At 35.8% G+C, this 27309-nt stretch overlaps 1 protein-coding gene across 6 annotated transcripts in view; it reads right to left on the reverse strand.

Annotated features, from left to right (window-relative positions):
* Window positions 1-27309, reverse strand: part of SSBP2 (single stranded DNA binding protein 2) — a 300702-nt gene that overhangs the window by 82926 nt on the left and 190467 nt on the right. For 4 of the 6 annotated variants that reach the window (XM_024119897.1, XM_055086646.1, XM_028493040.2 and 1 more), the window contains exon 5: window positions 6020-6109. The exons of 1 other annotated variant lie outside the window; for it this stretch is intronic. In XM_024119897.1, coding sequence (XP_023975665.1) covers window positions 6020-6109 — 90 coding nt within the window. Of the gene's footprint in view, window positions 1-6019; window positions 6110-18670; window positions 18752-27309 lie in introns of those variants that run through there. One more of the 6 variants, XM_055086647.1, reaches the window with a different exon arrangement.

Raw genomic sequence — 27309 nt, forward strand, 5'->3', positions numbered from 1 at the left:
TTTTTATATAAAAGTTATAGATGTGTTTGATTAGAGTGATAAAAACAAGATATGGTTTTCTTAAAAGTTTTCTTGTGGTAAAGAGCAGAAAGAAGGAAAAAATAAAGTATTTTTTTCACTCCCCTCAGATTTTTTTGGTTGGAATAAGAAATGCCCATTTCTTTTACGTAGTTTAAGTTATATTAAATTCACAAGAGACGATTTCTTACTACTCAGATCTAGAAAATTATAAAGCAACAGAGTTAATAGTCTATTTTTTTAAAAAACACGAATGAGAACTTTGTTTTATAAGTGCATTTTACTAAACTATTTTGATTGTTATACGTAAGTGTGAAGAAAATCTAATTGGTTCAAGGATTAATGCTGCCTATTCGATAAAATTACAGGAATCAAATTTTGCCTGACTTTTAGTAAGAATGCTATGAGAATGAATATACAGCAGGTTGATGCTTTTAATGCATAATTCAAATTTCTTAGCATGCAATGAAACTTTTGAATAATACTCTAGCATAGGGACAGGAGAGTCAGAGTATAGACTTAGTTCTGAGGACCTATTAGGTGTATTCACACCACACCACAGTACTGTATTTTCTTCCACCAAAACTGCCAAACTCTAGTTAGATCAAAGGCCACTTCTACTATCTTCCCACTGACCCCAGTAGCAACACTCCTCAATTTAAGAAAGTTGCTCTAAAGTCATTCACCAGTTCCATGGTAGGTCACTTTGAGAAATTAGAGGGTTTCTTATACAAATTACTCCTTTGATAAAAGACTCCAAGTAAATAAATGTGTCTTACTTCAAATAGCTTTATTTTACTAAACAGACACCTCCTTTTGCATGTCCAACTATTCCCCTTTATTTTACTTAATTTGATCTCCTACTCAACAATAGAAGCACTCCCATTTCAATTAAAAAAGGTCAAGGTTTAAGTCTGAACCATGTTGATATCTGTCACAAATAGATGTGACAGATATCAACATGGTTGACAGATGCTAATCTAGAGACCATCTTCCAGGATGGACTTATTAAATGTATGGAGTATTAATCGTAACTATTTATTTTGGAGTTTGAGTTAACTGCTATTATTCAAATGCAGTTGTTATGAATTCACAAATTTAGAGTTTGTAATAATTCCACTTGGTAATATATTTAAGTCTATACTTATAATGGAAAAGAGAGGGTTTGTTCTGCAGTGTAAACAGGGATAAAACGAGAATGTTTGTCTATTTAGGAGAATGTTTTCAATGTACTTCTTATGGTAGGATCACAAAGTGAGTAGAGCTCAGAACTGCTGAAGCTGGTGAAGCTTTATGCGTTAATTAATTAAAATTCTTCTTGCTTTACTTTCCTTTATTCATTAAATTCTAATAGGCTCAATCTTTTCCTGGTCTAGTCCCATCCAGCCATCCCCAAATAAGCTTTGCATTTCCTCACTAAGAACAGGGATTCAAAACTATTTTCATACTCTGGATAATTCTTGGACATCACTATGTCTATGGAACTGGATTAGAAACTGGTGTTTGGACTTGAATTATGATTGCCGTGGTGCTATTTCTACTTATAGAAGGTAGCTGCTCTTCATTAACAACAAGCATTGTGGTCAGAATCATGCTGAAGGATAGGAAACTGATATTGATAATTAGGAGACATTTGAGTACCCTGATCCCATTATGATAGGTACCAAAGGTAACATACTATTTCTTTTTCAAAAGTTAGATGACTTGAGCTTTACAGTATTTCAGAGAGGCATTTCTAGGGAGACTGGCCATACTTAAGCCTACTGAATAGGGGAAACGAGTATTTAAAAGATTAGCTGGAATGGTCTCCCTGGATAAAAAGGAATGACATTTATCATGCTCAAACATATCTAAAACTTTTTCTACCCACTATCTTTCCTAACTTAGATTAAGACATGAAAATTTTCCAGGGGCCTTAAGTAGGAACCTCAGAGTCATCCTTGATTCCTCCAACTCTCCCTTCTACCCCTAACTTTGTTAATCAACTAAGGCCTAGGCATAGGCCTTATACGTACTAGGCATAGCTTCTTCCTCCCCAGTCCTGCTGCCACTGTTCTTAAGTAGGTCCACAGAGTCTCTTTCTTGAGCTACTGTCACAGCCAACCAGCTGACAGTCTGCACCAGTCTCTTTAATGGGTTCTGTAGTTTTTGCTCCTCTTTCAAGGGTCAGTGTTTTTCGAGTCCAGGTATATACCCCTTTACTCTCTCATTCTGTCCTTTCTCCCTGGACAATCAATCTACGCCTGTAGATTCAGGTCCTTGATATGATGACAATCCTGCAATTTTTATCTCTGGCCTAGATCACTGTCTTAGGCTTCAAAGCTGTATGTTCATCAGCCTAAGGAATATCTCTAATTGGAGGTCCCACAGGAACCTCTTCATCTGTCCTACCTCAAACCTACTCCTCATTTTGTGGTCCCTATCATCAAATCTCACCTGGATTACTGTAATAGCCTCCTAAATAGTCTTCCTACTTTCAAACCTGTCCCTCTGCAATCCACGCTACACCCTATAACTGGAGTGATTTTTCTATAAACGCAAATATGAACATGCCTCTTTCCTGCTTAAAGTCCTTCAATAGCTTATTACTGCCCTTAAAATCAAGTTCAAACTCAACTAACCTACAAGGCTCCTCAAGGTTACTCTGGAGCCTCATCACCAGCCATTCTCCCCTTAGCTAATTAAGTTCTGTTTTTTTTGGAATTATTTGGTCTCTCTCCTTTCTTGTCTGGGTCTTCAGAAATTTTTTTCCCTCTTCCTGGAATATTCTTTCCATATCTCTCTGCTTCCTTTGCCTAATTCATCTTTAGATGCCAATTTGGATTTTATTTACTGGTTTTTTTTCCCCCCAACTTTCTGGTTATTAGCATAGTCTCAATTGGAATTCATGCCTGTTATTTTCTCTTTTTATTTTTTTTAAAATTTATTTTATTTATTTATTTTTGGCTGCATTGGATCTTCGCTGCTGTGCATGGGCTTTCTCTAGTCGCAGCGAGCCAGGGCTACTCTTCCTTGCGTTGCGCGGGAGTCTCATTGCGGTGGCTTCTCTTGTTGAGGAGCACAGGCTCTAGGTGAGCAGGCTCAGCAGTTGTGGCATGCGGGCTCAGTAGTTGTGGCTTGTGGGCTGTGGAGCATAGACTCAGTAGTTGTGGCTCATGGGCTTCATTGCTCCATGGTGCCTGGGTTCTTCCCGGACCAGGGATCGAACCTGTGTCCCCTGCATTGGCAGGCGGATCCTTTTTTTTTTTTTTGTGGTACGCGGGCCTCTCACTGTTGTGGCCTCTCCCGTTGCGGAGCACAGGCTCCGGATGCACAGGCTCAGTGGCCGTGGCTCACGGGCCCAGCCGCTCCGCGGCATGTGGGATCTTCCCGGACCGGGGCACGAACCCGTGTCCCCTGCATCGGCAGGCGGACTCCCAACCACTGCGCCACCAGGGAAGCCCTGGCAGGCGGATTCTTAACCACTGCGCCACCAGGGAAGCCCTATTTACTGTTTTGACAATATTTTTCTGACAATGACTCTCCCAAGATTGGGTTTGGTGGCCTTCTGATGTGCTCTGAAAACACACACTACTCATTTAATATAGCCATTTTCTTTCTAAATTCTAATTGCCTTCTCTCTCTCCCTCATTCACCACAGTGTAAGTTTTTTAACGGCAGGGATTTTGTATACAACTATATCATAGGTGCCTAACAAAGCCTAAATCTACTCTGTAGTTTGAATTCAGGTCACTGCCCTTCTTAAAGATGTCTGACAGTTCCTACATGCCTACTGAATAAAGACTCAAGTTCTTAACATGGCATATAAGGCCCTTCTCAAGATGCTACGGCTTATCTTCCAATTTCACTTCCAGAAATTCCTGCCTGCCCTCCCCTCTACTTTCCATTCATATTACCCTGAACACCTCTGCACAGGTCATTCTGATGCTTCCACACTTTTGCTTATACTTTTCCCACTCTCTGGAATATCATTCCTCTGCTTGTTGTTTTCTTGGAAAACTTTTTCCAAACCACTCTTAGCTCCAGTTCAGGCAGACTTGATAGCTCTCTCTTCTAGGTCAACACAGAACTTTACTCTGTTACAGCACATATCTTTCTGTATTACAGTTATTTATTTTTAATAATGACTCGCTGGCTAGACAGTGAGCTTCAGGAAGGTACATATTATACACACTCATTTTTATATGCCTACCACAGTGCCTGGCATCTAGTAGTAGTCAAGTGTTTATCTAATTGGATTAAAACAGAAGTTAATTCTGTTTCAACTACTCTTACCAAGACTCAGGCACAAGGCAGGTAAGGGAAGAATGGTTCATTCTACAAAATGTAAAAATGAAAATGTAGAGGTTTATACATCTTTGCTTAACCCTAGGAAGAATTTGGTTTCCTTCCCAACCCACTGCCTCTTTTTTAAAGTGCCACTTAGAGAGCTTCTACTAGCTCTTGTAAGTAGATAAACTCTTCTGATTTACTCCCTAATTCCAATCTATCCTTAGTAAGAGAAATAAGAGCATGAGGAAAAAGTATAAAATGAGCTAGAAATATTTTATGAGTAACGATCAACTATGAACTTTAAAAGGTAAAGTCAATGGCAGAAGATCAGAAAGCCTTGACTTGAATCCCAGTCCTGTGACTTTCTGACTTTGTGCAAACTGCTTATCATGCTTTGGTTTTTTCATCTGTGCAATGGTAATGATGATAATACTTACTTTACCCCTAGGTTGCTGTGAGGATTAAGAGTTTATACACATGAAATATTTAGAACAAAGCACGGCATACAGCAAGCAGTTACTAAGTGTTAGCTATTATTATTATTATTTTAAACAGTGATTGTTTAATTAATAACCAAGAGTTATAATATGTTCCTAGATTTTAAGAAAGGGGCCTCAAGACAGAATGTGAGCTCTAAGACTTTTGAATATTAATATAGAGTAGCCAGACAAATAGCATATCCTAAAGGACTTTACATTTCAGACTTAGTACTAGGTTCTAATTATGACTTTTTTATTCAATTGCTGTACTGTGGAAAATTACTTATAATTTTACTTCTCCATTTTCACATTTATAAAGTACATTGATCTACACTGAAATGATGGTATGTATTAATTAACAAATGATTATCAAGGACTTTGAAAATATAAAACACTAAAGTGACAAATTAGTTTATAAGTACCTGATGTAATTCATTAACAATATAGCATATAACATTAATTCCTGTAATGCCTTCCAACTGCAGTTCTTAACTCCAAAATTCTTCCTAATTTTCTCAAAGGGTGTTATAAAATTAACTATGGAGTTAAAAAAAAAATAAACTTCAGAATCTATGTAGCTTTGGGTTAAAAAACTGTCAGATTTAAATGTGGATGCCATAAAATTGAAAAGTGATGTAATTCTAAAATCATTATCATCTTTTGCTAAAATAAATGCGCTTGTTGCAAATTTAAAATACTAACATATGTATTTTAAAATCTGATTTTATAAATGTTATATAATGATACTGATAAAAATTCCAGTTTAAAAGCCACAAAGATGATTCTCAAAATATTTTGTTATAGCCTATAATTTTGATAAATGAATAGGTTATGACTTAGCCATAATGTGAAAGTACAGCCAAATCTTGATTATCTTTAGTCTGTGGAGATATGGATGGCTTGGATAGTTAAAATCCATATATCATTCCAAAACCTCATCCATTAGCCTTTTCTCCCACCAAATCTTCACCACAGTTAGCTTAGCTAATTTGCATTTCAGCTACCTTTCTTTCTTACTTGCACAGTGAAATGGTAAAATATACGAATAAAAATTTGACAATAAAGAAAATATTGGAAGGAAGGGCTAATCTACATACAAGATAACCGGTCTCTGAATAATCAAGAGTTGGCTGCACAGCATTATGTTTACCTTAAGGATTAAAATAGCCTCATTCTCCTTCATATATTTCAATAAAATCGAACAGGAGTTCCTATGCCTTAACATTCCTAGTCAGAGTTTCTCTGAGTACCTGAAAGAACCCTGGTGGTACAGGACCTACTGGCATGCCATCTCCTGGGGGAATGTTTCCTAGCACTGGACTGGGAGCTGCTGCAGCACTCTGCAAAGAATAAAGGAGAAACAAACCTATATCATTACAGAGAAGGCACAGAACAAAAGACTGATTGATAATAGACTGTAGGAAGGGAAGCTCTTCATTCCTGGGAACAAATATTGGTAATTTCCCCCACTCCAGAGGTAAACTAAGATGTAGCAGTTAGTTTAGGATATGACTAAGTTATTTGGTTTAAACAGGTCTCTTTAAACGTTTTGAAATCACAGAACTTTAATAAGATAGTATATTTGAGTAAAATATAAAAGGCAAATAAAATGATAAAGTGATAGAAGTTTAAGTAAATGCTTTATTTTAAGGCACAGCCTTAAAATGAAATGGCAACATAAACAACAAATAGATAAATATTTAAGTAACAAATTTGAAAATGGTGGTTGTAGGAGTTGGAAAAAAAACTCTTTTTTTTTTTTTTTTTTTTTTTTTTTCGGTACGCGGGCCTCTCCCTGCTGCGGCCTCTCCCCTTGCGGGGCGCGGCATGTGGGATCTTCCCGGACCGGGGCACGAACCCGTGTCCCCTGCATCGGCAGGCGGACTCTCAACCACTGCGCCACCAGGGAAGCCCAAGAACTCTTTAGATTATGCTTTTCTCTGTCATAAATAAGTATAATTACTTCTCTGTCTATAGGTGGCAACACGCACATTTTTCACTTTCTGATATTCTATAATTGGTAGCCAAAATATAACTGATAGCAGAAAACAGGGTGATGAGGATGAAAAAGTAATTAGGAGATTGAATAAGAGAAAGGAATTAGATTTGGAGAGATTAGTCTCAGATAAACAGATTATGAAAAAATCAGATTGAAAAATTCAAAGTCTACTTTACTTGCAAATTATTTCATGGAATCCTATGGCTTCATGAAATAGGAATATGAAAAACTTTGGGATAGGCTCTTTGTAATCAAGTCAAGGTTTTAGATTTAACTCTTAAATAGAGCAGTAATACATACAACTATTTTACAACCATGGATTTCATCCCTCAATCTCGTTAGACACATTACAAATACTAAGAACAGCCAAGAAGGGAGCAGAAATATGCTGAAGAGAGATCAGTATGAATTCAACAGTTCTGTTATGAAAAGAACTCAAAACAAATCCTGGATCTAGTGTATTTGTTGTACTTTTCTCACTTGTAGATCAGTTTATTCATTCATGAATTAATATTCCATTAGAAGATATAATATCTCAGTATATTTGTAGCATATATTTCCCGATATATAAATTGATAAAAATACTAAAACATGTTTATTCTATAGTACTGGAAGTTATTATCACTGAAAGCCAATGATTTTAGTATTTCCTGAGGAAACCTAGATTTAAATGTGGTTATCTAAAATGTTGGTTACCTATGAATGCCAACATTCTAAACTTCTGATAAAGCATAGAAGTATAAAAGGAGAAATAATATTTCTTAGATATTAAGATGAAACATCAATCTATCATCCCATTTTAAGCAAAAACATGCAATTTCATTCAGTGTACATTGAATACCTACCATTTGTCAGATAGCTCTATTTTGCGTTAAAATATCAACACTCACGTTTTTAAAAAATGAAAGGCAAATTGTTTTTCATTTTAATTAAACTTGCATAAAATTTTAATACACAATGTTACAGTAAGAGAAAAACTTACCACCAAACATTTATCTTCTTTTAGTTTAAATATATATGGTTACAGGCAGATCTAGGAAGAAAGATTTGATCTACATCCTTTGACAGTCAATTATTTTAATGGGGAAGTTGCTCTTAGTACTGAAAGCTAGACATAGGATGTCACTATTTTTCTAATTAATTGCAGAATAGAAACTTGTTTTTGCAATAAAAAAGACTTACGTAAAAAGAGAGACAAGTTTCTAAAACACACTCACCTATGCTTTTATAGAAATGTATACTACAATGTTGAGGAGGTTTACAAAAACAAAACAGAATTCAGTGAATTGCTGCACCTCCTTAGTGTTGTTCAAAGATGCTATTTCTCCTACAATTCTTGTGCCTGGCAAGTATATTAAAAAAGCTTTTGGGGCTTCGCTGGTGGCGCAGTGGTTGAGGGTCCGCCTGCCGATGCGGGGGACACGGGTTCGTGCCCCGGTCTGGGAGGATCCCACATGCCGCAGAGCGGCTGGGCCCATGGGCCGTGGCCGCTGGGCCTGCGCGTCCGGAGCCTGTGCTCCGCAACGGGAGAGGCCGCAACAGTGAGAGGCCCGCGTACCGCAAAAAAAAAAAAAAAGCTTTTGCCTACCTAAAGGGAAAAAAATGTTTGTTTGCATCTAAACTAAAGTTTAACAAGTAAAGGTGTTGGGTCATCATTGGCTCCTTTATTTTTTCTCTTTTTGGGGGGACTACATTGTTTAAAGATATATAATACACTAGTTTTTTTCTTCTAAGTTCTTCATTGTATAGGTTTCCTAAGGATTTTTTTTTCAGCTGTTATTTAAAAGTGAAACAAAATAAATGATACAGTTGAAGATTTAAGCAAGTTAAATCTTTGAGATGCCTTCTGAATGTTCATTTTATGACTTCAAAATTATTTAATAAATTCAATATATCAAAATCAAAATATATCTTGCCAAGGATTCTTTTACAATCTCTACAACACAGCAGTTAACACAACAGAAAAAAAAAAATCCTTGCCCTTTTGAAGTTAGCATTCTAGTGAGAGGGGGAAAGAAAGCCCAATAAGTGCTATGGAGAAAAAGAGCAGGAAATAGAGTTCCTAGTAAAGTGGGTAAGAATTATAATTTTAAATAGAATAGTCAGGAAGGAATGAATCAACCAAACAAATGAATGGATCAGGTTATGGTGACTGATTTAAATATGCCTCTTACTCTGTCGTTGAGATTGCCTTCTACATTTTAAAGATGTCTCGCAATTTTATAGTTTGCACCTATTCCCTCACAGTGGCACAAGAATTTTATAGAAATTTTTTCTTGCCTAATAATCATACTTTGGCCATAACAATACAGGTGTCTTGAAAATAAAGAGTTTTATAGCTACATAATTTCTAGTATAGAGCACGATGCTTTAGTTTTCTGGTGTAATAGCAATTTCTAGGCTTGGCCTAAGGACACAAATTGAAGTGAACAGAATACTAGTCATTATCCAGTTTATTTACCCAATACAAAGCACTGGGATAGAGCACTGCAGTCCAAACTTCACTTTGTGGATCACATTTTTGAGCTAAATTATCCATCCATTCTTCTGGGATTTATTGACAAGGGATAATTCCCTCCTTTATTGTACTGTGTGGACTCAAGCTCTGCTAATAAACACTGAAGAGTTACACTAAATGGTACTCTAAGTTTTGTAAAAGAGTATATTTCTCAAACTGCCTAACTTGCTCATTTACATACGGTAGCAATAATAAATAATACATGCTTTGAAACTGTAAGCTAAATAAGAATCAAGTTTTGGGGATTACAGCTTAATGTAGATGGGAGAAGTACCCCATTTCTTGGGTTTCATTGCTGGAATTTCTGAGACTTGTCTCAAGTTTACTTCCAACTCATGAGACAAATTTATCTCACGACTTGAGGATCCACAGAAAGTTGTTGTTGGCTCTAACTCATAAAGTATGTATAATATTATTCTGGGGCTTTGTGACTGAATTAAAAAAGGAGAGCAAATAATTTAATTATACTAAGAACTACTACAAAGCATTAGTTTCGCTGGATTTGTGTGAATTCCCATTAGAATACCATGGAAAATCCTTTATATATACTATATCCACAATTATTTAGGGTTGACTTTTTATATTCTCTCTCGTAAAAAAGAAAGACATATAAATAATATGGCTTTAAAATAATTCTTCTAACTAAACTGAATACATAAGACTTTGGAGCAATGTAAAAATATTAATTATCATTAAAAGTATTTTTTCTTTTTACTAGTTTACTTTGTATGCTTTTAACATATACTTTCACATATGTATTTTCTAACTGCTCTTAAATCATTTACTTTGTCATGTGACTTGAATTTCAAGGTTTTTTGGAATTGAAAACTTTACTTTTAATTTTTAAAATATTTTCCCAAATCACTAATATAATTTTTACCTGCTTTTTATAAATACAATACATTAAATTTGGTGTTTTCAAATGAACTAAATTATGGAACAATTATTTGCTTTTCCAGGGATATATTAAAATGAACTTCAAAGAGTCACCACGAAATCTTTCTTCATGTTGCTATATATTTATCTTTGTTTAAGTCTCCTCTCTTGGACTTTCTGTTTTTATATCTTTCTACCTATAAGAAGGCACAAGTCAATCTGTGCCCCTTCCTCTCTGTGTTATTTATTTTCCCTTGTATATATGTCCAGCACCATTTCCCATTTTGCCCCTTCTCTTAAATGCTATTATATAATTGAATTTCAATAATAATTTTTATTCTCTAATTCCCTATTTCTGAATTTAAAGAACAGAGATGTATACTGTTATTTTATATTTTCCCTTCTTAAATAAAAATCTGAAATAAAAGCTAGACTAGTTCTTATTTTGACCTTAGTTATTATCACTAGTGGCCTCTGATAGAAAAAAAACAGTTGTATATACTTCTGTAAGGAGGTTTCAAAACAATAGGCATAAAATAAAATTTTGCTTAAAAATAAAATGCAATTGATTATAACATAATTAGCATTTATCAAGATTCTACACATTAAATAACTAACAGTTTTAGTTATTAAGGATGGTACAGAACCAGCTGCCTAATTATACACTGGGGAATCAAGATATAAAGTCTACATTTGGTGGAAAAGGAAAAAATACTTTAAGTATATGTAAAATTGTGAAGGTAATAACAGAGGAACTAAAATAGTGATATACTTATTAGAAATTGGAAGGATTAAAGGTAAGAGTAGGTAGGAAGAGACCAGGCAGAGAATTATTTGTCTTTACTATTAACACACTTATACTATTTTTAAGTCAGATAAAAGTATTGTTTGAGAAACATTTAAAATGGTCATACAGTAGACCCCCTTATCTGTGGAGAGAGATTCCAAGACTTCTAATGGATGCCTGAAACTGCAATAGTACTGAACTCTATATATATTGTTTTTTCCTATACATACATAACTATGATAAAGTTTAATTTATAAATTAGGTACAGTAAGAGATTAACAACAATAACTAAAAAAAATAGAACGATTATAACAATATACTGTGATAAAAGTTATGTGAATGTGGTCTCTCTCCTTAATCTTCCTCACCTCTGCCAGAAATGCGGCAGCAGCTTCTTCAGCAGCCTTTCTAGAAATTTTTATATTTTCTGATCTACACCTATTCCTGCATCTGTGTAACCATCCCTTACTAGCAGTAAATGGCTTGGTGTCACTTGTTTCAGAGGATCTCTTGCTGAAGTCTCTGTAGAGGCTCAATATGCTTTCTGGACCAACACAATGCTGTCAATCAGAACACGTTTTCTGTTCATGTCTCCCACCCACAAATTTTATGCCCTTCCTACCTTAACTAGTGCTTATCATGAACCGTGGGCATGACTTCTGCAGTCTGAGGTGTGAAAACTAGCACAGATTTCTTTTTCCTTTGTCACAATTTCACGGATTGAAGACTCCTTCTTACCACAGATCTTAGCAACCTCGACATACAATTGCTTTTTTCCTTATTGAGAACTTTCACCTTTTCGCTTAAAGGAAGCCCTTTTCAGCTTCTCTTTGCCATATCTGAATTGCCTGCACCACTACTGTTATGCTTTGGGGCCATTGTTAAGTAAAGTAAGGGCGACTTGAACACAAGCACGTGATACCACTACACTGTATCTGATAACCCAGATGGCTGCTAAGTGACTAATGGGTGGGTCAAGCTGGACAAAGGGATGATTCACGTCCCAGGCAGGATGTAGCAGGACATGGTGAGACTTCATCATGCTACTCAGAACGGTCCACATTTTAAAGCTTATGAATTGTTTATTTCTGGAATCTTCCATTTAATTTTTTTCAGAACTTGGTTGACTGTGAGTAACTAAAACTGCAGAAATCAAAACAGTGGTTAATCAGGGCCCTGTAGTAGGTTTCCTGTCTTCACAATTTTAATACAGAGCACAGTTAAATATTTTAGCTGTTGGTTGAAGACATGTTCTTTATCATACTAAGAACTATTTCTATGCCTAGTATTTTAAAAACAATTTTCAAAGATCAGGAATAATAAAACAGACTTTGCTTTTCCATATTTGATGGGTATTATTTGGTTTTCTTTTGGCAAAGACACTTTGCCTTTTCATATTTGATTGGTATCATTTGGTTTTTCTTTGGGGATATAAGTAATTATATATTGATAGTTTTCTTAAACCATCATTGTATTTATGAGATAAGTCATGCTTGATCATCATGGATGATCCTTTTAATAGGCTAATGAATTATATTGGCTAATATTTACATCTATATTCTAAATGAGACAGGTTTAGAAAATTCCTTGCTGGATTACATTCAAATTTAAGCATTAGGATTATTCTACCTTCTCAAAATGGACTGGATTGCAAACTCTTTTATAATGCTCTGAAGAAATTTACATAATATGGTGTTTATCTACTTTGTAAAGTTAAAAAATATGCAGCGGGTAAAACTGCCTGAATACAAAGGCAATTTTGGAAGTAATTATGGCCATTATTCTTTTTATATTTTCTACTTCTATTTACTTCAATTCTGTTTACTTATATTTTTCCCAGAAAACTTCATTCCATTGAGATTTTTAGCTTTATTCACATACATACCACTTTCACATGCTTAAAAAGGTCCTCTGTAGCAGCTGTGAGAGACTGCCAGTAGACCACAAACATCTGTTTCCCTCTTCTTCTATGGTAATAGAACTGTAGCCAGGGACCTGGCAGCCCAGCTACACTACATTGCTCAGTCTCCCTTGCTCTCACCAGGAATTAGTCTCTTACTAATGTGAGCAGAAGAGGTATGCACCACTTCTAGACTGCCTCCTACTTTTTAAGTGGAGATCTAATTTCTGTCATGCCTACAAAACCAATGTCCTGAACAATGGCAGAGCACCCACTAGCCTTAGTCTCTGGATGACTTTGTGGAGCACAGCCTGCCCACCTGCCCTGGACTGCCTTACTGAACTGCTGGCACTAGACAGATGATGACTTGTTTTCTCTCTCCTAAATTGAATTAGTGTTCTCATCATTATCTTTGCCAGGAATTGTTCTATTAGTTCACTTTCTTTTTCTGTTTAATTAATATGTTTTCTTCTTTAAAAAATTATCTCTATTTTCCTTTTTTGTAAAAAAGGTTTCGTTTATTTTCAAAATTCTTAATAGATTAGTAACTAATTTATTTCCTTTTTTTTAATATAAAGGATATAAAACTGTAAATTTCGCTCTGAATTTACCTTTGATTGCATTTGCAAGGTTTGATGGTGGTGTTCATGATTTTTTTCCTAAATCATCCAATAAGTATAATTTTGATTTCCCAAAGAGTTACTGGATATAACTGGAAACCAAAATTATACTGATTAGATGATTTAGAAAAAAAGGAGAACACCAATATCAAACCTTGTAGATTTAACCAAAGATATACTTTAATTTACAAATGTTGGAGGTTTTATTATCCTTTTTAATTTCTAGCTTTCCCAATTGTGTCCAGGTAAGATATACTATACAACTTCTGTATTTAGGAATTTGTTGAATAATTTTTTGTGGTCTAATCAATGACCAATTTTCATAATTTCCCAGGGATATTTAATAAATATCCATGTTCCTGCTCTACATTTTTATCCATTTGCCTAATATCTTTATATTGTCTCTAATTTTTGTCCCCTTGCTCTTTCAAATATATATAATACCCTATTATTGTTGTTTGTCCATTTCTCCTTTCTTTTTCATGTTTAATAATCACTGCCTTGAATCTACTTTGCCCAAAATTGACATTGCAAACTCAGCTTTTTTGTGTGTTCATATATCAAATCATCTCCCGTCCATTTATTTTTAAACTTTATGCTGTATTTTATCTACCTGTTTCACTTGTTAGCAGAAAAGCACTCTCATATGCATCTAATGAGATGTCCTTTAAAATTAGAGAAAAACTTTTTTTATCTTAAGCTTTAAAGGTACCAACGTTAAGACAAACTATCGTTTATGTTTCTTTATGAAAAATGAAGTTAGCTTTCTCTTCCTATTCTACATCTCCCTCTTCCATTTCCTAACCCTTATTATAAACATCTGGAGTTTTAGGCATAAACTTTTTGTTTTCATCATCTCTGCTTTCAGTAATAATTTTTGACCTCTACATTCAGTTTTATAATTATACTTTCAGTATCAAAATCAACTCCAATTTCCAGTCTAGTTTTTTTTCCCTATCAGTTTAAAACAATAACATAACTGTGCTACTCATGAGTTTGTTTTTGTTTTTGTTTTTGTTTTGTGGTACGCGGGACTCTCACTGTTGTGGCCTCTCCCGTTGCGGAGCACAGGCTCCGGACGCGCAGGCTCAGCGGCCATGGCTCACGGGCCCAGCCGCTCGGTGGCATGTGGGATCTTCCCGGACCGCGGCACGAACCTGTGTCCCCTGCATCGGCAGGCGGACTCTCAACCACTGTGCCACCAGGGAAGCCCATGAGTTTTAATTTTTATATATTTCTTAGTTGGCTAGAGGATGTATGAATATCATTTCCCAAATCCTTATATGTGCAAATGTCTTTTTTTGACTCTCATCAAAACTATAGACACCACCATTGTCTGGTATTTAGTGTTGCAGAGAAGTCTGATGCCATCCTGATTTTTGTTCCTTGAGGTGTAATCTGTTTTTCTCTTCTAAAGATTTGAAGAATGTTTTCTTGATATTTATAATTCCCAAATGTTTCCATTCCATTTCTAGGTACTGATCTCTAAATTTCTTGCCTAGAGTGAGGTGAACCTTTTCAATGATCATATGCAGGTTATTTTTTTCTAATGCTAGAAAGTTGGGGGGAAATCTTTTCAGTTAATAGATGTAAAGCAAAGATCTGGCAAACCTTAAAGGGTCATTCTTTGCAAATGTTTTTAGCAACTAAGTAAACAGTTATGATATTATTGATAACTTGGGAAATATGCTTAGGAATCTTGATAGGACAGGATTTTAATAGGTTATTAGTGGCATGGGAACCTGGGTGGTACACTTGTAGAAAGCACACTTCATGTATATATCATGTGCTATAAAAAAATTAATAAATTTTAACTAAGTAATCCTTCTGTTCAGACACTATCCAAATATAAATTCGGAACTATGAGAAAAACAGTATGCATAAAATATGTTCACTGTCATATATTTATAGTAAGAAATATTCGAGGTAACCCCCAAATTCAGCAATAATATAATATTTCTATAGATTGTAGCACATATAAAACATATATGTGTCTAAACATGATAGAACATGTTTCAACTATTAAAAATCGTAGTTATGGGCTTCCCTGGTGGCGCAGTGGTTGCGCGTCCGCCTACCGATGCAGGGGGACCGGGTTCGCGCCCCGGTCTGGGAGGATCCCACGTGCCGCGGAGCGGCTGGGCCCGTGGGCCATGGCCGCTGGGCCTGCGCGTCCGGAGCCTGTGCTCCGCAGCGGGAGAGGCCGCAGCAGAGGGAGGCCCGCATACCACCAAAAAAAAAAAAAAAAAAAAAAAAAATCGTAGTTACAAGTGGAATTATTTGGGAAACATAGGAGTTTATTTATGATATAGTGCTATGTAAAACATGCCAAATATAGAATTGGGTGTATGATTATAATTACGGAAATGGTAAAAAATAATCTACCAAAGATGGTGGGTGGATACTTAAAATTAACTGTTAGAATGATATAACTGATTGACTTTTTTTTTTTTTTTTTTTTTTTTTTTTGTGGTATGCGGGCCTCCCTCTGCTGTGGCCTCTCCCGCTGCGGAGCACAGGCCCCGGACGCGCAGGCCCAGCGGCCATGGCCCACGGGCCCAGCCGCTCCGCGGCACGTGGGATCCTCCCAGACCGGGGCGCGAACCCGGTCCCCCTGCATCGGTAGGCGGACGCGCAACCACTGCGCCACCAGGGAAGCCCCTCATCAGGTATATTGACCTGTAATTTTCTTTCCTTGTAGTACCCTTTTCTGGCTTTGGTATCTGTGTAATGCTGGCCTTGTAAAGTGAATTTGGAAGTATTCCGTCCTCTTCAATTTTTTTGGAAAAGTTCGAGAAGTATGGTATTACTTCTTCTTTTCATATTTGGTAATTCACCAGTGATGCCATATGGTCCTGGACTTTTGTTTGCTGAGAGTTTTTTCATTACTGATTCAACAGCACAGGCTCCGGACGCACAGGCTCAGCGGCCATGGCTCACGGGCCCAGCCGCTCCGCGGCATGTGGGATCCTCCCAGACCGGGGCGCGAACCCAGTTGCCCTGCATCGGCAGGCGGACGCGCAACCACCGCGCCACCAGGGAAGCCCTGATTGACTTTTTAATAAAACATTCACACACTTTCTGAAGTTTCATATTTCTAATATAAATAAAAATTATTATAGATTAAAAATACACACTGCCAGTTTTGTCAATAGCTATAAAACAAGACCAAATGCTAACTTAAGACAAACCTAAAATTTAAGGTTAAATAAAATGCAAGTATTTCTAACTTAAAAAAAGAATTCTTATTTCAATAAGACATGAAACATTTTAGTTTTCAGACCATGAAGAACCAGTTTTTCTGTTTTGGAAAGTTAGATCCTAGAAGTAATCTAAAAATCACTTTCATTAATCCTGGGCATTTGTTAGCATTGTCTTCACAAGTCCATTTTTAGAGCCACATGCTTTTCTACCCTAGCCCACTCCACTCAGTCACCCTCTTAGAGTCCAGAGAACCAGCATCACTGACTATCGTGTACTTTTTAGGCTTGTTTTAGAAATATTTTATATGTGCTTTCACAAAAACAATTATCCAGAGTATAGTATTCAACGCTTTAGGCTTCCAAAACAGGGACAGACCCAGAAAGAGCACTAAAAACAAAATTAAAAGTAGCCCCTGAGCGCCTAGAAACATAAAGTGTAAAAGAGTTGATCTAAGTATTACAGCTTGATGTTTGCCATGCAGAAGAAAAAGAGTGCTTTGATTGGCTGGTAATTTCTACAAAATGTTAACTTTTTCATATGAAAGCCAAGAAGCATGGGAAATATGACAGGCAACAGAAGCGAAGCAGCTACAGGTGCTAAAAAATGTTTTCAGTGCAAGAGAAATGCAAAAAGACCCTGATAAACACAGTGATTGTTTCATTCCTATAGAATACTTTAGCAGGCAGCCTTTGATTTAGTTAATTTTCAAAACAGCAGCCAAGTTTCATGGTTCAGAAATCAGGTTCCCTGAATTCTCTATTCAGCTTTAATCAGAAAAGGTAGATTATAAGAAAAAGGGCTAACAAATTGGTAGATTTAGTTAGGTGAGGGGTATTTGGTATTCATTGTACTATTTTTAAACTCTCCTATAGGTTTGAAATTTTTCAAAATAACATGTAGTAAAAAATATAATTGAAATAAGCTAATGAAATTAGGCTCCAATCTGCAGTAATGTAGAGAAAAATTCAGCTTAAACAAGTGCTAAGACTGTACTTCCTAAGATGAATTTAGGGACTCTGCACTACCACATGAACTCTTCCCCACCTCTGTATTTTCAATAAATTAAATTTTAAAAGAAAAAAGAAAGAAAGAAAAAGGGCTGACATAAAGAATTTGCTTTGGGACAATTAAGTTCTACGTGATATCTTCACTTCTGTACATGCATCCCAAATATTAGGTACCTACTATGTACCTGGGGCTGTTCTAAGATGCACAGATTCATTCTGATCACAAAGAATTTTGAACCTAGTGCAATTACTCCTCAAAATTATGAGTTACTAAAGAAACTCATATAAATAGCATATAAAATTTTCTGTTTAAAAATGAAACAAAATAGGGATATTTAAGACACCATTTTTAGCATTCATATAAGTTCAGGGCTCAAGAAGCACTTACTGTCTTCATATGAATTTCAAAGGTTGGGCAAATTGTTATTACAGCATTAAGCCTGCATTATGGCCACATAGTCAAACTATAGGCCTATCTGTGAGCTTTTCCATTAAACACCCTCTCCCCGCCCCAATCCACAAACTAACATTTTAGTCAAACATTTAATAAAATAACCTTAAACAATATTTCATAATACCATAGTTTAAGGGAAAAACAAGGAAAAGTTGTTAGAAATACTAGTGTTGTTACCCTCTTTCACAAGTTTTTAACAGTTATAGATTCTGGTCATTGCCCTGCTTTTTCCTTTTTGACTTCAAAGATGGAAGCCTTTGTCTCTTTTCTACACTATTGATTCAGTATAAAAATCCCTAAGCTTCTAGTTGTTTGGAGTCTAGGTATTTTAACTATTCTTATTGGTAAGAGAAACTGGATAATCAGAGTCATCCCTTGGCAAAAAATTGTTTTCCTCTGTGGTAGGCAGAATAGCCCCCCAAAGATAACCATGTCCTAATCCCTGGAGCCTGTGAATGTGGTGGTCTCTAGAATCTGATAGCAGCCTCTGGCCGACTCCTACAACCACAAGGAACTGAATTCTACCAGCAACCTACATAAGTCTGAAAGTGGATTCTTCTCAGAGCCTCCTAGGAAGAACCCAGCAGGCCCAGACCTTGATTTCAGCCTGGTGAGACCTAGAGGAGAGAAAACAGCTTAGTCAACCCAGACTTCTGACCTACAGAACTGTGAGATAATAAACTTTTAAGCTGCTAAATTTGTGGCAGTTTGTTAAGTTAACAATAGAAAACTAATACACCCCTCCCCCAAAATTACTATTTCATTTTGAAGAACATTTTCCATGGGGCATCTAGAAATTAGGGAACTCCATGGGTCCTTAGAGGTTACTGTACTTGCCCTGTTGCACAGTGCTTGTTTGCAAATACTATGATTTTGATTAAATCAACTGTCCTTCTGATTAAAAATAAACAAAAGTATCTCCCAGGTTTAACAAAGCTTACTTTTGTGGTATTCTTGGTCTCACAAATCTTTTAGTGGCTGTGAATCATGCCCCTCAGTGTTTTCCCTTCCACAGTTAAAAGTAGGGAAGCATAGTGAGAAGAATGGCATATGAAGCATCTTTTCTTCAGCTATAATTGCCTGCCAGGACTCTAACTCTGCCTTCTTCTTACCCACAAAGGAATAACTCCTTAACTATTAACTGAAGGCTCCACCAATCCCATCTAGATTCCAGCCAAGCTAGCTCCAGCCAAGCTAGGATAGGGAGAATACAAAGACAACTGAAACCATAGTTTAGGATTCACCATCATGTCAACTTTGCTAATGGTCCCTGACCCAGTACACTGATTCAAAGAAACTAGGATCAGGCTTCAATCCTTGTACCAGAAAAAGGTCCATTTCTTACTTCCTTTTGCTGGGCTTTCAGTCCCAGATCCCATCTAATTAGCATCTCATTGCCTTAGAGACAAGAGGAAAACATTCTACTGAGTTCTTTCCTCATATTAATTCTGAGGGAGTACGGTCTTGCCACTGGACTTCCATTTCCACAGTCGAGTCATCAGTATTTGCAGTTGGATTCCCTTGACACCAACAGTTCATCTGTCTAGATCTCTACTCGTTATTTCTTGCCATGCCCCCTCCCCTACCCCCATGCATAGCTTTTTGCACCTGCAGAATATTCCCATTACTCATTCTCTAGTATCCTAATGATGACCATTTGCACATACCTCTGCCTGTTACCTACTATCAGTCTCTAAGACCTCCAAGGCACATCTACTAACCTGTCTTGACCTCCTCTCAATGGTCTGCTGTACACCTGCTCTCAGTTGTTTCCCCTGTCATCTTACAATGGCTTTGTCTTAGAATCCAAGGCACGCTTACTCTGATTGCATGACCAAAGAAACTCTATTTAAGAAGTTCTTTTTTAAAACTTTGTCATAGAACAAATTACAGTCATGGAAGTATAGCTCTGTATCAATAGCAAGAATCACTGTAATTTTTGTTTGTGTATTGAATTTTTCCAGGGAGAAGATAACCATTATATACTCATCTTTTAAAAAGTCACATCCCTTATGAGTCAGTTGAAAAGTTTACACAAAAAGGCACACCTGGGCTTCCCTGGTGGCGCAGTGGTTGAGAATCCGCCTGCCGTTGCAGGGGACACGGGTTCGTGCCCCGGTCCGGGAAGATCCCACATGCCGTGGAGCGGCTGGGCCCGTGAGCCATGGCCGCTGAGCCTGCGCGTCCGGAGCCTGTGCTCCGCAACGGGAGAGGCCACAGCAGTGAGAGGCCTGCGTACCACAAAAAAACAAACAAACAAACAAAAAGGCACACCTTCTCTGAAATATCTTTTTCTCTTTTGTAACTTACAGCTTCTATAGGAAGAAATTTAAAGTCAGTAATTCTGAGTTTCTTCCTTTAACATTATTAGCATGGACCTGAAACACTATATACCTAATACAACAAATTTCTAAATGTTCTTAAATTTTACCTAGAATGAATAGTTCAAATACGCTTAAGCAGAAATTTTAATAGGTGTAAAAAAGGAAATTTAAATTATTTCACTACATCACAATATTTTAGGATGATTTCCATACAAAGATTATTTTTAAAGCTTCAACATTTATCTCATATCCTCAAAAGTTGTTACTATGAATAAAAAGAGAACTTGAAAGTAACTTGAACAGAAATATTGTTTAGTTTTAAAAGGTGTTAGTTACTGTTTTCTTGAAAGTGGCATAATGGATTATAAAAGTCACAAAATGAAAATAATAAGATAATAAATGAAAATATTTTGTTTATATTGCCTCCAAACTAGAAACAGGGGCTAAGCCACTGAACCAGTTTTCTAAATCTTTATTAATATAAAGTATAATTTGGCTTAATTCTGCCACTGGGTTTGGAGGTATTTAATTGCGGCCACAGGCAAAACAAAACAAAACATTATTGTATGTTAGCACGTATAAACATACAGGTTAAGGGATACCTGCAAAGGGTGCTTTTATATCTGTGCAATGTTTTGGTAGGGAGATAATCTAAAAAATGCTTATCAAAGATTCTAAAAATAGTACCTATAAAGATACAGTTAATTAGACTAAAAAATGAGAAATTCAGCAAATAACTGGTACTCTCTACTAAAACAGGGAAACAAAGGTAAAGAAAATCATGCTAAAGATTTGCTTTAATTTAAAAAGTAAATGGGACAGTGGTTAAGATACATTTGGACAAACTTGATCTACCATTTTTTTCTAACCTTCAACTGCAATACTCTACAGTAATCACTGATGTTCACTGATATAAAATATGTAAGATATTTAGTTATCAGAAAAGGATGGTTAAGCACAGTTTCAACATAAAGAGCTAGTGTGACTTCTTTTTAAAATAAATATACAAAATCTTACATTACAAAGTGGTAATAGGTTCTAGAGTATGGCAACACTCCTCAAAACATCTGCAATTCCTTTTAGGGAACTATCTGCCTTCAGACACTGTACCACATTCTTTTGGATACTCTCAAGATAAGAAATATTTATCGTTAAACAAGATAAAATTTGCTTTTTGGAAGCAGGCAAAATTCATTTGGTATAGTGTTTTGTAAATAGTGGTTAATAAGGATAAAAAAAATTTGAATTAAAAATTTTTAATAAGACAGCCTTTCCACATAAAATGGCTTTGAATTCAATTGCAAAAGTTTGAAGTGCTTAAAGTGATGACATGATCGAGACGTTTTAGGTTTATTTATATTTTTTAAATCAATTTTTGACCTCATAATTTTCACTCATTAGTGCATTTGTTATCCAACAAATATTTGTGCCCACTACATGTCTGATACTACACCAAGTAGACCTTGCTCTTGTTCCTAGGAGCTTATGATCTTAGAGGGGAAAACAGACAATTACACACATATTTATTTACCAGAGTGATAAATGCTAGAAAAAGAAAGGAGGAGATGTACTTTAGAGGATTATAGAACATTTCCTAGAAGTAAAATTTAAGCAGAGAGCTGAAGAAAGTGTTGGTGATCAAGGGGCAAAAAAGAGAACGAAGTGAGAGAGTGGCATGGACTTATATACAATACCAAATGTAAAATAGATAGCTAGTGGGAAGCAGCCGCGTAGCACAGGGAGATCAGCTCGGTGCTTTGTGACCACCTAGAGGGGTGGGATAGGGAGGGTGGGAGAGAGACACCAGAGGGAGGGGATATGGGGATATATGTCTATGTATAGCTGATTCACTTTGTTATAAAGCAGAAACTAACACACCATTGTAAAGCAATTATATTCCAATAAAGATGTTAAAAAAAGTGAGACAGCAGAATTAAATTATTACAAACTAAAAGAATTAAAAAGTAAAGACCTTAGGGTGGGCAGGATAGTGACAGAGTATAAGAAATATTAAGGAAGGTCAGTGTGGCTGAATCAGTGATTCCAATGTGTGGTATGAGAGATTAATTTAACTTTATCATAGGACCAATACAAAGTCAACAAAGCGTTTTGAGAAAGAGGCACATGATCATCAGATCTATTGTTTTAAATAGGTAATTCTGATAGCTACCTTGAGAAAATGAAATAGAGGGGGCAAGAGAAGATTCCTTCTGAAGTAGCATAGTGATATGTTGAGGTGTTTGGGCAGCAGTGGGGAAGAAATGTGAATGTATTCAAAATATGTTTTAAAGTAAAAAAATGCCAGGATTGATGAAGGCCAACAAAACGGGAGTAAGGAAGAAGGACATGTCATGGATGACCCAGATTTCTGGCATAAGTATTGCTAGGATGCAATGAGATAGGTAGCATTGGATGTGCATCAGGTTTGGAGGGAAGAGTGCAAGAAGGGGAGGGGAGAAGCATCCGTTCAATTTAAAACGTGCAAGACATTCAGCAAGAACATTTATTTACTAACAACTGGGCCCTTAGGGAGTACTTCCAAAAAGGAAATTCCACACCCCCTAACTACTTTAACAATCTTATTGACCTTGAATTTTAAACCCACTTCTTTTCATTTAAGTCCTTCTTTTCCATTTTTCTTACATCACAGAGAAAACAACTGACCACTACCTCAGGCATGTACTTATAGCAATATAAACCTTCATTAGCAAATGATGAATAATAATTTATGGTTTCTGTAACTCTTGCATAAATTCTCTTGTAGTACCAACCATATTACATTGAGATTTTCTCTGTTCAGTGTGAAAATACTTAGCCCTATATGGTCAGACCTGTTTTCCTCTTTTGTATACGCAGCACCGAGCTGTGCCTGGAGTGTGGTCAGTAAAAAGTGGCTGAACTGAATCCGTGCTATTATGATGACATGCTTTGTTCTGGCTAAAGTAAGTGTTATGTCATTTACAGAATTAATAAATATCTTTAATCGAAACTAGCCCATGTTCTTTTATGTCAAGCAAGCATATCAAGTTCCTGGAAGACAAGTTGACAGAAGTCAATGTAGCTGGTACTTGCTTTGCTATTTTCTAAATAGGCTTGGACAGTTTTAAAGGACACTGAAGTGAAATAAATTATACAATCTTCATGTTAGCATTCACTGTAGGTGATGAACATGAATCAATGGTGCTATTACATGGGAAATGTCAACTTATTTTTAGCAGCATTTCATCTGAATAGTAATTTGACTACTGTAAGATGACCACATAATTCATTTCCAAGATCAAGTTCTAATACATGGTTGCCAATCACATATCGCCATTAAGTTAACTTCATTTTAAACACCATTTTGAAAATGGATCCATAAAATAACCATTTATTTCATGTGAAATCACTATTGATTACTCAACTAGATAAGACTAGATGTTTTGTTTAAAAATAAAAAGCATCAGTAGATAAAAAGAGGGTCTTAAGAATAAAAGGAATGATTTACAAGCAAGTTATAATGATCCTTAATGCATCTAGCAGTATATTTTTAAAATACATATAGCAAAACAGACAGGATTACAAAATTACAAATCTGTCATCATAGTGAGAGATTAAGAGACTTCTCAGAAACTGATATATTTAAACAAACTAAAACTTAGATTTGACCATAATTAACAAGCTTAATTTAATGGACACTTATAAGACCCAGCGCCCACAGATATAAAATATATATATTTTTCCAAACACTCTTAGAATATTCATAAAAAATTGATCATAAACTAGGCCACAAAGAGGCATAAAAAAGCCAAGAATATATATGATATGAATTATATTCTTTGAACACAATGCAGTAAAATTTGAAATAAAACTTATTATTCAAAACTGTATACTTTTAGAAACTGAAAATACATACTTCTAAATATATAAAATCACAATGGAAAATTGTTTAGATTTGAACTACAAAAGCCCTCCATATCAAAACTTGTAAGGTATAGTTAAAGCAGTACTTAGAGAAAGTTCATAGCTTAAATATATATATTAGGTGATGGGAAAGGGTATAGAAACATTAGACGTTTTAGATTTATCCCTGCACAGTAATAAATATAGGGAACTTATTTTTGTTCCATTTGAAATTTACAAACATATTTATTATGTTTCTATTTTAGACTTGGTACTTGACAGATGTAGTTGAGTAAAGTGGATTGTAAGATTCTATTCTTAAGCTTATTGTAGAAAAGAAAAAGTAAGAAATAATTATTTAATAGTGTAAGGTAATGCATATAATCAAGTATAATATGTAATGGTAAAAACATAGCTATGGGGTAAAACCAAGTATATTGTGTGCATTCTAACCCCCGAAATTGCATTGAAGTGGAAAGTAAAGAGAAATATAAGAAAACAAACACCATTCAGGTTGGGGAAGAAGTTTTCATAAACTGTATTGTATTTCACTGCCTTGGCAAAAATATTATATATTCTTTATATGTTTGTGAGAAACATGGGTATTCATACCTAAGTTGACATACCACCACCTATCCCCCACACACTAACTCCCTGATGCAGCTCCGATAAGGTGATCTCCAGAGAAGTCTCAGTCCTTTTTGCAATATCCAGGAGACCAGTACCTCACCAAAGATACAGGTAATTCAGAACACAGCTTATTATAAGTGCTATAGGAACTCACATTAAGAGGAAAACAAGCAACCATTGGGATTAACTTCACGGAAGATAATCATGGTTAAGCTGAATCTTGAAGGAAAGTTAATTGATAGAAAGGAATAAAAGTAAATAAATAAAAATTCACCCCAGAATAAGAACATGGAAAAATGCACAAAGGAAGCAATGAACTACAGAGAAACTATAGAAGATAGGAAATTAGTCCCTCCTTGGTAATCAGGGGAAAAAGGAGTTGTATATATGAGCTAGGACCAGTTGCTGGGAATTCTGGGAAATATATCAATAATGCTGGGAAATATATCAAGATATATTTGATTTAATGAGTAACAGAGAGTTATTATATGTCTCAAAGATATGAAGCAACTCAGTAACATGATGATAGTGATATTTCTTTGGCAGTAAAAAGAGGAAAGAAGAACGAGTTAAAACTGAAAGCAGAGACACCAGTATTTTAAGTAATCCAGGTTTTGGGACTTCCCTGGTGGCGCAGTAATTAAGAATCTGCCTGCCAATGCAGGGGACATGGTTTTGAGCCCTGGTCTGGGAAGATGCCACATGCTGCGGAGCAACTAAGTCCATGTGCCACAACTACTAAGCCTGCGCTCTAGAGCCCGTGAGCCACAACTACTGAAGCCTGAGCACCTACAGCCCATGCTCCACAACAAGAGAAGCCCCCGCTTGCTGCAACTAGAGAAAGCCTGCGCGCAGCAATGAAGACCCAATGCAGCCAAAAATAAATAAAATTATCCAGGTTTTCAGCTGGAAAAGTGGATGGCAGAAATGGTGATACAAAGGAATGAACACAGTTAGAATAAAAGGCAGGAGAGAAACAATCAATTCAGGTTTCAGACAATATAGTACTATGCTTAAAAAAACAAAACAGAAGAACATGGATCCTGTGTGACACTGGTCAGTTAGTGAAACTCTCAGAGCAATGGTTCCTACTTCAGAAAATGTGCATAATAATAGTAACTTATCATATAGAGTTGTTGGAGGAATAATGAGTTAATTCATATAAAGCAGTTAAAATGATACCTGACACAAAGTAAGGAATCAGTAAATATTAGCTATTGTTTCTCTCACTATTTATTTCTAGTCTGAGTTGATATACAAGTAGAGGTGTTTGAGAGTCCAGTGGGAAAACACACAACTGAAACATGGATGAAAGAACAAAGCTGAATAAATATCTTTGGTATTTTTCCCATCCTCATCCCATTGCCATTGTCAAAATTAAGTCTTCCCTCATCTTTTATAAAAGACTGTTACAATAGCCCCATTTCTCTCCTGTTCCTTTCCCTCAGGTCCACATTTAAGGCTGCCAATAATTACCTTTTTATAAGCACAGATGTGCTCCTATCAATTCTTCATATGAAAACCTTAAAAAAAAAGAAGGTACCTCATGTCCTATAGGAGAAAGCCAATTACTTAGCATAGTGTAATGTATAAGTTACTATAATCATATGAGTGATATTCTCTCATTTGAGTCAATAAAGTTCTCAGTTAAAGGAGCTTTGCCTTATCAATCACTAAATCTCCTGTGCCTAGGTGCACAGAAAGTGTTAAAGATATGTTCACTAAAAGCTACATAAATATATATAATGGTAATTTTATGATGCTAAGCAAATATTGGCAAATATAGGCTCTCAAAAAAGAACTTTGAGGGAATAAACCAGAAAGGTTTAGAAGGCAAGAGAGGAGACAATTTCAAGTGGAATATTAAAAATGTTGAATGACACATTGATCAAAAGTTTTAGGAAAGGAAAAGATACTGACTTTCACTTCAATTAAGACAACTAATTATGAACTTATATATCAAACACTGCAAATATAACTAAGACGTGATTACAGCTCTAAAGGAATAAATATAGTGTAAAGTGGGAACTAGACACACTAATAAGAAAGAGAAATTCACAAAGAGTCCATCTGGGGAGTTTAGAGAAGTCTTCTTGGAAATTATTATTCTGGAGCTTAGTGTTGAAGTAAGTAAGAATTAACAAGGCAAAGAAATATAATTACAGTGAGGTTGTAGTGTGAAAGCTATAGTACAAGGTGTGAAGAAGGAAGGAAGCTGCTAGGAAATACAGGTAGTAGCTAAAGACTACTCATTTAAAAATCTTAGCTAAGAAAGTTCAAAAATCATAAGGTAGTTAAAAGGAACAAGACAGTGAACTGGAGGTTTTATTTAGATGGGG

This window comes from Physeter macrocephalus, chromosome 8, assembly GCF_002837175.3.
Source record: "Physeter macrocephalus isolate SW-GA chromosome 8, ASM283717v5, whole genome shotgun sequence".
NCBI classification, from domain to species: domain Eukaryota; kingdom Metazoa; phylum Chordata; class Mammalia; order Artiodactyla; family Physeteridae; genus Physeter; species Physeter macrocephalus.